Raw genomic sequence first — 14,331 nt, 5'->3', positions numbered from 1 at the left:
AGATCATTACATCACTGGTGTTTTAAAAAGTAACCATGGTTCACTTCGGCTATATTTCTGAAGTTAATAGAAGAAGTAAATTTTTAAATTGAAAATTCTGCTTTAGCAATTATCATTTTGCTCTTTCCCCGTCTAGCCTGCCTTATAGGTTAGTCATAAGACGCTTCTCTCACTGTGGGAAGTTTTGTGCTTGGATGTGCCCTGGGTGGAGCTGATATCTCTGTAGCCTCTCCTCCAGGACTCCTCTCTAGCATACGATGGCCTACTTGTTTCTCTGTCTCTCCTCCCTCCAGTATGGCACCACACTCCTCATGGTCGCCTCCTATGCTGGTCACATAGACTGTGTGAGGGAAATTGTTCTCCAAGGAGCGGACATCAATCTCCAGAGAGAGGTAGGTCAAGTTTTGCACTTGAATAAGAATGACTCAGGGGACAGAGGCTTGAAGTTCTGGCAATACTGAATTGTTAAAAAGGGCAAGAGTAATCATTGCTTTTTTCCTATATGACACTAACGCCCAGATTTCAGGCTTTATTGTGCCTAAAATAAGACGCAGGACCTGACTGTTGATTGTACTTCAGCTGAACATACTTTCTCAGGCACATGTTGCATCCTGAGATAACCAGACCTCTAACCACATTCCTTTAAACATTCAAACATTTCATCCCAAGCTTAAATCAGTTCTTCTTCCCTTGGGATGAGATGCTATAGAATTCTAGAATTTTCATAGAGATCATTATAGTTTTAGAAGCATTGTGTAACCAACCTGTTCTAAATGAGGCCCATTCCCTAAAATATCTCAACTATCCCCACCAAACCATATTTTCAAAGGACATCTCTTACTGGCTATGTATTAAATAAGCACTGCCCCCAAAATCCATGTGGTGAGCATTGGACTAAAATGTGAGTCTGTTCCTACCCTTTATTCAAGGGCAATCTTGGGAGTTCCATCTGTCCAGAGGATCCGTTCTTGGTCCAATATAGAAGAACAGTGGTGGCTAGGACATTTACCATATTTGGGGATTCAGGTCTGAGGAGGGTCCATTTATTTCCAAGACAGTATAGGGCCTGGGAAATTGACCTTACTGGAGACACATGCAGAGATCAGTCCACACTGACTCAGACTTGAACACTTGGTTTTCCGTGATCCATTCTGACTGAAAGGCCTACCCTATAGTTGTTTCAGAAAGGACAATTCATTAACCAAACTTTCATCGAGCAATACACCTTGTCTTCCAGGGTGGCCTGCCACCCTGCGTGGAGCAAATTAAGGTACACCGTACGTAAGGGCTAGATGTTCCACAGGGCATCTGGAGGTCTTCTTTTCCCCTTCGTGTTGCCTTGGCTGTGGAACATGGGAGACTGACACTTGCTGGGTAGAATCTGGAGTCTGGTTCTTGTTGCCCTGGATCAGCAAGTCTGGTCCGTTGAGCGGAGCAGTACAAAGCGACTACAGCAAATCCAACCAGTCTTCTCACAGACAGATTCTTCTGAGCAATTTCTGTAACAGTGGATCATTGTTTTAGGTCATTTTTACTTCAGCAGCTGATTTTCTTCTTGGAAGGAAATGTTTGGGCCCATCTAGAATTATGGTTTAAAATTACTCCAATCTTTTTATTTTTCCTCTCTGCTTTACAGTCTTTATTTTAACTTTAAAGAAGAGACAGATTTTTCCCTAATAAAAACAATATGATCCAGCTCTGCTTACTCAAAAACTTTATCCTTCAAGACAAGTTTAACATGCACACAAATATCTTCACAACACCTAATAAAGCTCGGAGAAGAAGAGAAGTATGTGTTTATTTCCAGCCAGTGTATGGTTGGTTCCAATTGCTCAGCTAATGTTCCTGAAGAGGTGAACTACTTATTGTACATTGAACAAAGTGGCCCTTGGAGACTTACCAAAGTGTGCCCACCCTGGAGGTAACCTGTGTGGCTCAAATGATGATCCTGTGTAAGTTTCTGGTGGTCCCCTGAGGCCATGGAAGTCTGAGACAACAGACCTGCTAAGCCAAAGAGGGGCCCCAACCTCACCTTGCATGTTTTGGAATCTGACAGGGAGTGCTTAACAGTGCTGAGGAACTCATATGTCAGACTTCTACCTTGGTTCATAAATTCCTTTCAAAATCATTAGCTTAATCACATATTTTGCCATAGAAGTAGTATTTACAAGTTCTGGGAATTAGAATGAAGACATACCTTTTGGAAGTCCACCAATTATTCTACTACACCAAGAATAAATTTTTCCTTTCATCTTTTTCACTTCTCTGGTTAAAGAATAATGATCAGGTTAAATATAACCCCTTCCTAGGCTAGAAGTTTTACAGGCAAGGATATTGTTTTGTAATGTAACCAAATGTCTTTTAAAACCAGCCTCTATCTCTCCCTCAGTCAGGTACAACTGCCCTGTTCTTCGCTGCCCAGCAAGGCCATAATGACGTTGTGAGATTTCTCTTTGAATTTGGAGCATCCACTGAATTTAGAACCAAAGTAAGAGCATTTTGTTCATTTCCTACCCTATTGAAGAAATTTAGCAATTATGAGTATCCACTTCTCTTCATCTATAATAAAAACCTGTGCTTCCTTTTTTACAAGATTTTCAAGCCTAGGAAGGTGGGTTTCACAAGGTTCCTTGTAATGGTTGAGGAGTCTTCCTAGAGATTCAGTTCAGAACACAGCATTTTTTCACTCTGGGCTTACAACTGGACAATTTTATGAGGAATTACTTAGATTCTTTTTCACAGCTTTCTACTATGGGACACCAAATTTTGTGACCAGGATGCATACAGTAGCAGGTGCTTTAAGTTTTTCCTGTTTTCAGGTGCTTTTTTCTGCCTCAAGATTAATCCCAGTGCTGTAACAGGGAGTGTTGAAGTATTAATTCAATCCTAGTGAATCTCAGAGATTCTAAGGAGGATGATTTGGCAGGTAGTTAACCTTTGGAGATGTCCTCACTGAAATATATGATATATGATTACAGCTTCTATAGGTGGGCAAGAGGAGTCATCGAGCCTTCATCTTGGGCATATGGATAAGAAAACTTAGACTGCAAGAAAGATCAACCCTGTGTTCACAGTATGATTTTAAGTGATAATATTTTGCAGTAGAAGAATTTGAGCTGCCATAACGTTTTTGTAATTGTCAACTATTTCTGGCCTAATCATAACAAAAAAATTCCTGAAAATTTGCCCCAGTGGAAACTTTTAGGTTTTCTTAATTCATTGCATTTGAGATTTCAATATCAAGGGAGTTTCCAGTGGTGTTTTTTTTTTTATTAAAATGGTAATGATTACACAGATCTGAATATCAGGTTTCTGTCTTTTCTGAAACCTGATGTTGGACTGTGTACATGCCCCAGACATGATGAATATATAAAATATGTGCGTATATTTTTATACTAATTATCATTTTATTTTTCATTCTAAAAGTGATACAGCTAAAAACAAAGTAAAGTTTTATAAACCTAATTCTCAACTCGTTGGACTACGTCAGAATGATCATGGTTAGCCATATGGCTGCTTCAGTCTCCTTGGTTAGCAAGTTAGTGCTGGCTTGCAGCCTCTGTGCATGAGCCAGTTTGCATTGTCCCAGAATCCATGGAGCACAGGGCCCCGGGTGAGCCATTCCACATGTTTCCATTAGGTCAACTGCAGGTGTCCAAGAGCTTTCCCGGGGAAGAAGAGAGTGTCGGGGAGGTTTTCAGTTTTAATACGATCCAGTCATCAAAACTGTGTGTCAACGATTGTTATCACTGTTTTTAAATTTATATCCCCCCCAAAATATGTTTTTAAAAGTAAAATTTGTCAGCTCTTCTATGACAGTCATCACATTTAATCTGCTCTCCAAACTCTTTAGGCAAAGAGCTGAGGAAATTGACAGAACAAAACTTGGAAACATGGGTACTCGTGGCTGCTATTGAGCAGTTTTTGATGCACACCCACCCCTCCCACACCCCCCCACCACCTGAGCCTTTCAGTCTCTCTCCTCCATTCCTCACCCTTCAAAACTCAGCTCCCCCCACCACTCAGCCACACGCATTCCCCAGGATCTCACCTGCCTGTGAAGGAAGGAGCTCTTAGAGCAGTGTTTCTTGAAGTGAGGTCCACCTGCCCCTGCTCACCACAGTCACCTGGCATGACTGGTCAAAAGGCCTATTTCTGGGCCTCACCCCAGACCTGCTGAATCTGAGGATAGGGCTCTGAGGGGTTGGCATTTTGAATAAACACTCTATGCCCATATTTAAAAACCAAACTATATCCTATTTATGGTTTGTATTTTAGAACCAGATTACATGTTCTCACATTACTTATAATTAGCTCAAATGTCCACATACCAATTCACAACAATCAAACAAACAACAATCCTAGTTGGGGAAAGATAATGCATTAGCTTCAGCACCTGAGAAAAACCATTAAGGGTTTCAGTTGACCACAAACTCAATGAGTCAGTAGTGTGATGTGGTCGACATGAAAGCTAATTCTAATTTGGGCTGCAGAAATAAAAGTAGAGTAGATGGAAGAAAGGAATGTCCCACTCCACATCAGACCACATCCACTTTACAGTGCTCTGTTTAGTTCCAGGGCCCATGTTTTAAAAGAGACCTGGACAGATTGGCACATGTTCAAAGGAAAATACTAAGTAGTATCGTTAAGAGGCACATGGAATATGCTGTAATTATCCATTCTTTTAATGGATGCAGATCTTGTTTCATGAAGGCAATGGCCCCTGAGGGTTACTCTATAAAAGCACCTTAATCTCAGAGTCCCACCACTGGGCGGAACCACAGGGAGACACCAGTGTTTGTCAAGAGGGTCTCTGGCCAGAATCCAAGGAGGCTATTCTGTCAATTCCAACAGACCTGACTGGTACAGACATTCTGTTCTTTGTTTCCTTTATTGAGGGGCAAATAGATGAGTCTGCATTTGATATGGGAAATTTCTATTTTTTTCAATTGCAGTTAGCATACAATATACATTAGTTTTATGTATACAACATAGTGATCAAATATAACTTAGAAAGTGATCTCTTTGCTAAATCTAGTAGACATTTCTAAATTAATTATAATAACTTAGTCAAACAACTGCAATAGATCTCAAGCAAGTCATCCAAGTTTACAAATAATGGAGTCCTTAAGATGAGCTGTCATGATTATAAAGAAAACGTAAAAGGGGCAAAAGAGGAAATGTCAGTTCGGTATTGTCTATGGAAGATTCTTTTCCAAAGTTCTGTCTATATGAAGAGCATCTCTTTGGTAGGACGTGTGCCTGCACTGTTTCTAACATGTCTATACTTTGCATGCCCGTAGGATGGGGGCACTGCCCTGTTGGCCGCCAGTCAGTATGGGCACATGCAAGTGGTGGACACCTTGCTGAAGCACGGAGCCAACATCCACGACCAGCTCTATGTGAGTGTGTTTCAGGGGAACCTTTCTTGTTCCCTCATCACACGTACCATTGCAGTCTAAGTTTGGATGCCAGAAGTGCCAGTTTCAAAAATATTTTAATGAACAACAGGACTTTAATCTGAGACCTGGAGGAAAAAAAATATATAGTTAACCAGATGATTTTTTTTCTTTGTAGAAACTACATAATCTTACTTACCCTTCTTTATTGTGCCCTTTTAAATCTCTTACACATGAAATATGTCATGTACCTGTGCAGTTAGGGTCTTCAGAAATCATGTAATACACACTCATTTATAACATGACAAGCCCAGCGTATGGACATGCTGAAAATCAAAATAAATGCTGTTGTGGGTTTATTTGGGTGGAAGAGCACACCAAAGGAGAAATCAGGTTATTTGGAAGAGAAGTGAGTGTGGGTGGGTGAAGACCTGTGAAATACATGCACACTATTGCCCTCTGAAAGGCGTCCACTGCTAGTGTGGGTCTGTTTGCAGCTGATCGGCAATTAGCACATTACCCAAGCACTCTTTCAATTGATTGTCACTGTAATTCTATAGGATTTATGGCACATTTGATTCCCGTTTTATAGGAAGAAAATAAAATATGGGGAGATGAAGTGACTTGAATATCACAGAGAGGAGTGGGAGAATTGCGCAGGAACCATATTTCAGGCTATCCTACCTCCAGGCTATCCTCTTGACAGCCCTATGCCTAGGCCACTAGGTGCTTTCATAGACATGTACTGAGATGTGTAGGTGTGAACTTTTCCATTTGAATAGCTTTCCAGCACTTACACAGTTAATTCTGACAAATCACAGACTTCTTTGAAGTACATGGCAACTAGCCTTACCTTTTGTACTTCAAACTCTGTAAAACTCTCAGCCTGCAGCATTCCCAGTTGAATGACTGAAGTACTTGATAATGGTCTAAAGGAGTCATTTTCAACTCTAGCAGCCCATTAGAATCACCTAGAAAACTTTAAAAAACACCACTTCCCAGCACCCCCAACCCCAGACTCAGAGTCTCTAAGGGCACAGCTTGAGCAACAGGTAGTTCTGACATGTGGGCAAAGCTAAGAAATACAGGTCTACAGCCATTTCTTTGGCTGTATATAGGTGCAGTATATCTGAGAGTGTGTGTGAGCAAATGTAGGTGTAGGCTGACTAGGAAGAGCCCAAGTCTTTGGGAAAAGAAAATGAGTTGTAATGTTGTGATTTTCATAGCTTTAACAGTCAGCAGTCCAAATTGATGGTGGGCACAGAATCAGTACTGTTTGATAATATCCTACCGTAAGGTTCATCAGGGTGGCACATAATCAGAAATGTAGAGTTTGGGGAGAGCGCATTTCCTTTGTAAATTCATCTCTACTGTAAGGTGACTCAAGAAATTTCATGTACCCGAACTTACATTTTCTCTTTTTTTGTAATTAATTTTTTATTATTGTAAAGAAACTTATGTATAGTTTTATTTTTTAAGATTTTATTTATTTATTTTTAGAGGAAGGGAAAGAGAAAGAGAGGGACAGAAACATCAATGTGTGGTTGTGTCTCACACTGTGGACCTGGCCCGTAAGTCAGGCAGGTGCCCTAGACTTGGAATAGAACCAGCTACCCTTTGGTTCCCAGGTTGGTGCACAATACACTGAGCCACACTAGCCAGGGCAGAACTTACATTTTCTATTAAGACTTTTACCCTTATCGAAAGAGTCCAGTATAAATGTTTTCATGAAAAACAATTGATATATGGGGAATCCCTGTCATTGTTCCCTGAAAACTTCTAGAAACAGAAGTTTATAATACACAGTAAAAAAATCCAATGCATAGATAACCACTTTAGAAACTTCCAAAGAGTTGTGAGCTGCTAAGCTCGTGAAAGACTTTCTCTGACAACACAGTAAGGAGCAGCTGAAATTTTTCATTCTCATACCAAACACCTGTTTAAAACTCTGTACAGGCTAATTAATTTTTTAATGATTGCCTTGAGGGGAGTCTGGCAGCTCAGCTAACTCCCACTGGAAATCGAGCACCCTCCACATGGTTGGGCTTGCAGGGAAAGGTGCTTTGTATTTTAACTTGTGGTAAGAGTTCCTGATGAGAGGGTAGTAATTAGCTGGGATGTGCTCGGGTGTTCCACTGCGGTCTAAAAGTAACGAAGCTCACCGTGTTCTGTCTATGTGAAGTGGGCAGCGGAAGCGGGGATGCATGCCCTGAACTGACCCATGTATTGTCAAAACTACCCAATGACACACCTTCAAGGAAAAAGAAATGACCAGAAGACATAGACACCCAGTTAAAAAGAAAACTAAAGAAAATTGGAAGCAAGCACTTGCTTTTGCTTTTATGCAAGATTGCTTAGTTGCTCATATAAGCGTTATGGGCGTCTGCTGGGCCAGCACAGAGCAAGTTCATGGATATTCTTGAACTTGGCAGTTATTTTCAGTGTCTTATGCTTTAAAGCTGGAGAAACTGCACATTGGGGAAACATGAATAAGGGGGCAAGAATGAGAAAGGAGTAGGAAAGATCTAACTAAAAGGATACTCTTCACTCCCAAACCATAAAAGCACATGAAATAGATTTGGGGAATTTGTCTGTTTTGTTTTATATTAATAGACTTTATTTTCTTCCATTTTTTAAAAAAAATTGTAAAGATTATGCTATCACAGTTGTCCTGATTTTTCCTCCTTTGCCCCTCTTCCACCCAGCATCCCCCACTCCCTCAGGCAAACCGCACACCTTTGTTCAGGTCCATGGGTCATGCACATGAGTTCTTCCGGCTATTCCATTCCCGATAGTGAACTTTACATCCCAAAGGCTATCCTGTAACTACCTATTTGTACTTCTTAATCCCCTCACCTCTTCACCCATTCCCTGACACCTCCCTCCCATCTGGCAACCAACAAAACACTCTGTTTCCACGATTCTGTCTCTGTTCTTGTTTGTTTAGTTTGTTTTTTAGATTAAATCGTTGATAGCTTTATATTTTTTGCCATTATATCATTCATAGTTTTGGTTTTTGTAAGTAAGTCCCTTTAACATTTCATACAATAATGGTTTGATGATGCAGAACTCCTTTAGTTTTTTTGTGTCTGGGAAGCTCTTTATCTGTCCTTCAGTTCCAAAAGATATCTTTGCTGGGTTGAGTAATCTTGGCTATACATCCCTACTTTTCATGGCTTTGAATATTTCTTGCCAATCCCTTACAGACTGCAAAGTTTCTTTTGAGCAGGCAGTTTTATGGGAACTACCTTGTAGGTAAGTAGCTTTTTTTCTCTTGCTGCTTATAAGATCCTCTCTTTATCTTTAACCTTTGGCATTTTAATTATGATTAAGAGGAGTGGGCCTCTTAGCATCCATCTTCTTTGGGACTCTCTGTGCTTCCTGGGCTTGCATGTCTATTTCCTTCATGAAATTAGGGAAGTTTTCTTCCATTATTTTTTCAAATAGATTTCCAATTTTTTGCCTTCTGGCGCCCCTATGATGCGAATGCTGGACTTACTGAAGTTGTCCCAGAGGCTGCTTATACTATCCTCATTTTTTTTAATTCTTTTTTTCTTCTTCTTGTTCTGATTGGTTGTTTTTTGCTTTCTTATGTCCAAATCATTGATTTGAATCTCAGCTTCATCCACTCTACTGTTGTTTCCCTATAAATTGTTCTTTGTTTTAATTAATGTATCCTTCATTTCTGACTGGATCTTTTTTATGCTGTCGAGGTCCTCACTAAGTTCCTTGAGCCTCCTTATAACCAGTGTTTTGAATTCTGCATCTGACAGATTGCTTATCTCCATTTCATTTAACTCTTTTTCTGGAATTCTGATCTGTTCTTTCATTTGGGCCATGTTTCTTTGTTTTCTTGTTTTGGCAGCCTCCCTGTGTTTGTTTCTACGTATTAGGTTGAGCTGCTTTGACTCCCTGTCTTTGTAGTGTGGCCTAATATAATAAGTGTCCTGTAAGGTCCAGTGGCACAGCCTCCCATTTCATCCAAGCTGGGTAATTTGTGCATGCTGAGTACACTCTCCTCTTGTAGCTGAGCCTTGGTTGCTGTTGACAGATCAATGGGAAGGATTTACTCAGGTTAGTCAGTTACAAGGACTGGTTGTGACCACTGACCACTGACCAGTAACCTCCCCACTCTGTGGAGGATCAGCTGTGTAGGGACAGGGTGGTGGCACTCCAACATGGTATATAGCTGTCCACTGGGTATGCTGGCCCTGGAGTTTCCCAGGTGGTGCTGGCCAAGGTCATCCCCCACCTGTGTTGTGCTTGGGGCCACCCTTTATGAGCTATAAAGTGATCTGTGATGGCTGCTACTTGTGCTGGGCTTGTAGATTCCCAGGCAAGCCAAGCTGTGAATCAGTGGTGTGCCTGGGGCTCACCAAGGCCAGCTGTTGCATTTTTGATAAGATTTAGGAAGTTGTGAGACATGAGCCAAGACCAGCCATCCATATGGAAAAGCAGCTTGGGTGGGCTTGTAAGTTGGGTGGGGCAGAGTCTCTGGGGGTCTCCACGGTGAGTCACAAAGTATTAGCCAGGCTAATGGAGTCTCAGAATAGCACCAGTTTGTCAGCTTTGTGAGCAGAGGGTTTAGAAAATGGACAATGGCCTCTGCTTTCCTTGATGGCAGATAACGTCAGTTTCTCCCTGTATGCCATTGATACCTTTCAAGCAGCTACCTGGTGCCAGAGCTCAGAGGGAGTGAGTCTGAGTAGATGAGCCCATGTGTGGGTTCTTTAAGAGGAACTGCTTGGGGTTCCTGCAGTTCCTTCCATTGACTCAATCTCTACTGGTTTTTGCAGCTAGAAGTTGTGGGGACTTTTCTTCTTGGCACTGGACCTGGGCTGTGGGACCTGGTGTGGGCCTGGCAGTCCTCACTCCCAAGATATCCCTCCCAAATTTTTATCCACCAAAAGTGGGTATGTGACTAGCCTGTTCCATATCTGCACCCCTCCTACCAGTCTGGGTGGATGTGGTTTCTTTAATTTCATAGTTGCCAAATTCCAATCAACTTGATTTCTGACAGTGCTGAGTGATGGTTGTTCTATATTTTACTTGTAATTTTGTTGTGACTGTGCAAAGAGGGGAGCCATGTCTGCCTACACCACCATCTTAACCAGAGTTCTAGACTACTTCTTGTTTGCTTTTTAACTAAGGCTTTGCTTTAAACTAAGAGAAGGGTTGGAAACTTGTATTAAATGTATGTATTTTTAAATCTAATTAAAATGTGGATCGACTTAGATTATGCAACAAAAGCAGAAAGCAGCCAATGAGAAATCTATACAGATAAGAGAAAAATGGTGACTGGATGTTTGGAAAACCTAGAAGCTACTACCAAGTAGATGTATCATAATCTCTAGGATCAAGATTTTGTGAATTCATTATATACATTATAACATCCTTATACGACTATCTATTTTAAACTTTACCTTTCAATCTGACTTCATGTGATCTTTTAGAATCATTCCTTAAAAAACAAAACATTAACAATGCATATGAAAAAGGGAGGAGGAAATGAAAAATTGTGTTAAATATATGTATTTTAACAGGTAATTTCTTTCTTTCAAAATAAACGTGAAAGGTGATTTTTTTTAACACTTTCACTTTGCCATTTCTCAGGACGGAGCTACAGCACTCTTCCTAGCTGCCCAAGGTGGTTACTTGGACGTTACTCGATTACTGTTGTCTTCAGGAGCAAAAGTCAACCAGCCAAGGCAGGTAATGTGCATGCGCACGGAGCAGTGGGCAGGGAGGGCCGGCTCCCCTGCAGCAGTGCTCACCTAGGCAACCACTCAGCTCTGAATGTCTTTAAATCCTTTTGCTTCTGTGACACAGGTTAATCTTTGATTGGGGTTTCTTCTGTTCTTTGCTTTGGGCTTACCTGAAATCAGGCTGACATCACCATTTACTATTTTTAAAACTTGGGTGTTTGGTGTCTGAGGTCAAGTATACACTCTGCCACCTCCTGTTCAAATAAATTATGGGGGCACTGTGGGAATGAGAGGAGGCTAGCCTGGGACATAGGTAAATAGAGGAGCGTCAGGTAGCCTTGCCCCAGCCCAGTCCCTCCACTGATAGGCTGCCTTATCTCTTACCCCCACTCCTTTCACCAAGCCAACGAGGAGGCCATTGCAGTCATTAGTAGGTTCCACACCTTCATCTCTCACAATTATAATGCTATTAAGACTTCATTTAGCAACATCTGGTAAATCAGTTAATTGATACTTAGAGGAACAGAACTGCAAGATAATATAGCATCGCTTTAGAAATGGTGAAAAACCATCCAAATACAAGGCATTATAATTAGCTCCTCTTACATAGGAACTATTTCTTCACTAATTAATTTGTTTTTAAGAGAACATTTCAGGTTAAGGTAGCTTTATTTTAAAGGTAGTTTTCTAGGGAAAAGTCAAGCTGATTTCTTACCAGTAGAGAACATCCAGGCAGGTTCCCACTGTAACATGACCTGCTTTGACAATGCCTTTATGTTCATGTAATGAATAGCTACAGAAATCTTAAGGTTGATCAAGGTTCTTGATCACAGGTTTTTTTCAGCCTTAACAAGTCCAGGTGTATAAGGAACGTAAGAAAAGAACGAGCCATTGGGCAAAGTGGGTTTGAGATCAGGAACCCTGAGTTCCAGATTCAGCTCTGCCAGTAACCAACTGTGTGGTTTTGAACAGATGAATCACCCTCTCTGGACCTCTCTTCCTTCACCTGAAATTCAGGAGGCTGGGCAGGATGATCCTGATGATCTCTTCAAGCTCCCAAGTTTTTGATAATTGTTTTATTTAACGTTTCATCAGTATTTCTAGAGAACTTAACATGTGTCCAACACTGTTGTGAATGTAAAGATTATATTTTTAGCATTTTAAAGATATTCTTAGGTTTAGATAGCCCAGGAATATTTCTGGGACAGGAGACTTTCAGAAAAGTTCCTGCCAGGGTTGACATTTGGGGATTGGAACTTAGTATTTCTTCTTGGTCCTTCTTATTTTGAAATTGTTGATTGATTCTTAATTGAAGGCCTCATTTTACTAAATAAAAAGAATTGGTTATATTTAGATTGCATAAGTTTGATTTGGAGGTCATTATTGAGGGTGCCACTGTGAATTTAGAAATGAGAAATTATCAAGCCAGGTTCTCTCTCTCCCTCTCTGTTCATCCTTCTAAAATAATTTCTGGTATTTTGTCAACTCTCTGTGTAAAATACATTGTATTATTCATATGCCTAAAGTACTGTTTGTAAAAACCATGTTGATAAAAGGTTATATTTCAAAGGTTGCCTGGATTGTGCCCATTTAAACCTAAATTGAGTCATGTGATGATGACACTGAAACCCAGAAGTTGCACGTGAACCAGCATTGTAATGGGAGCCGCAGCCTTTTCAGTCCTCAGAAGTGAGGATGACCTGGTCAGAGGGCATGGCCTAGCCTAGGAGTGGGAGGGCTCTGCCCTCAGGTCAAGGAGCACGCGACATGCTTTCCAAAGACTGTGTCTAATGTGATTGCTCAGAATTTTGAGAGCCCAGCTCTGAAAAAATTGTTATTAGAAACAGGGTGTTTTATAGCATAAAAATTACTTGGGGCGCGGGGTGGGAGCAGGAGTGATAGAATTTTTCCTTTTCATGGTGTATGCTAACCCCTCTATACTCTCTGTACCCTACAGGTAACCACTGTGCCTGTAAAAGCCATGATCTTTTCATTACCTGCTGGGAGCTTATAAATAAAAGGTTCTCTAGCTAGATCAGCCTAGTCTAAGTTCTCTCTTCTCTCAGAGAGTAAACTCTGCATATTTAATTCCATTCCAAGAAAGCAAGTAGTGTCATAAATATGGCAAAAATGATGTCAATCCTGGCTGACTTTGTCACAAGTTATGAGGAAGTTAAAAAAAGTATAATTAAAAATTTCCATTAAAATATCTTGAACGCCCTAGCCAAGTAGCTCAGTTGGTTATAGTGTCTTCCCTATACACCAAGGTTGCAGGTTCAATCTCTGGTCAGGGCACATACAAGATTCAACCAGTGAGTGCATAAATAAGTGGAACAACAAATTGATGTTTCTCACTCTCTTTTTACCTCCCTCCCTCCTTCCCTTCCTCTTTGTCTCTCTAAAAATAAATTTTAAAAAATTAAAATGCCCAGCACATGGTAGAATATTATATAGCTAGGGCATTTGGAAACCAATGTTTTATTCTGAAATCTCAGCTGACCCATTGTGAAAAAATTCTTGAATTTACAAAATAAGAGCAAAGATATTTGCCTGGTTTAATCTCTTTATATTTTTAGATAAATCTGATTTATAATTTTTGCATTGCCATCCTATGGAGTTCTGACATTTTAGGGCACATTGTGACAGGATATTAACAAAGTTGCAATGAAATTATTCAGCTGACATTTGATCTGAACTGCTGGGAATCTGAGCAGTAGTAAGAATGACTTTTCTTTGTAACCAGATCACTGACACACTAACAGAAAACCTGTTTAGTATTTTTGTGACAATTACAAAGCTAGCCATAGGCAAATTTTGGAAAAACTATGTTTTTGATTTGAAACTTGAAAAATTTTTCCTTCTAAGTTGGTTTTTTTTTTAAAGATTTTATTTATTTATTTATTTATTTATTTTCAAATACATTTGTCTCTGCCTTCCCCCCCACCACTTTCCCTTAGTTATTTCCCTTATTTATTTATTTTTAGAGAAGGGGGAAGAGAGTGAGAAAGAGAGGGGGAGAAACATCGATGTGAAAGAGAAACCTCAGTTGGCTGGCTGCCTTCTGGTGCATGCCCTGACCTGAGACTGAAACCACTTCACCAGACAACGCCCAACCAACTGAGCCACACCAGCCAGGGCTAGGCTGGTTTAGATAAAGAGTTTAGGAGTCACAGAGATCATTCAGATCTATAGTCAATTGAGAAACTCATGTTCGATTCTTTTTATGT

General features: G+C 40.4%; 1 protein-coding gene across 2 annotated transcripts in view; it reads left to right on the top strand.

The window, feature by feature from the left end:
* ANKRD29 (ankyrin repeat domain 29) overlaps positions 1-14,331 on the top strand; it is a 52,902-nt gene that overhangs the window by 23,853 nt on the left and 14,718 nt on the right. For both annotated transcript variants that reach the window (XM_054583835.1, XM_054583834.1), the window contains 4 exons: positions 294-392; positions 2,390-2,488; positions 5,304-5,402; positions 11,013-11,111. In XM_054583835.1, coding sequence (XP_054439810.1) covers positions 294-392; positions 2,390-2,488; positions 5,304-5,402; positions 11,013-11,111 — 396 coding nt within the window. The remainder of the gene's footprint in view (positions 1-293; positions 393-2,389; positions 2,489-5,303; positions 5,403-11,012; positions 11,112-14,331) is intronic.

Source organism: Pteronotus mesoamericanus, unplaced genomic scaffold, assembly GCF_021234165.1.
Source record: "Pteronotus mesoamericanus isolate MK-2021 breed Mesoamerican mustached bat unplaced genomic scaffold, CSHL_Meso_final contig_74, whole genome shotgun sequence".
NCBI lineage: Eukaryota > Metazoa > Chordata > Mammalia > Chiroptera > Mormoopidae > Pteronotus > Pteronotus mesoamericanus.
The sequence above is the reverse complement of the archived record's forward strand: the minus strand, read 5'-3'. Positions and strand labels throughout refer to the sequence as shown.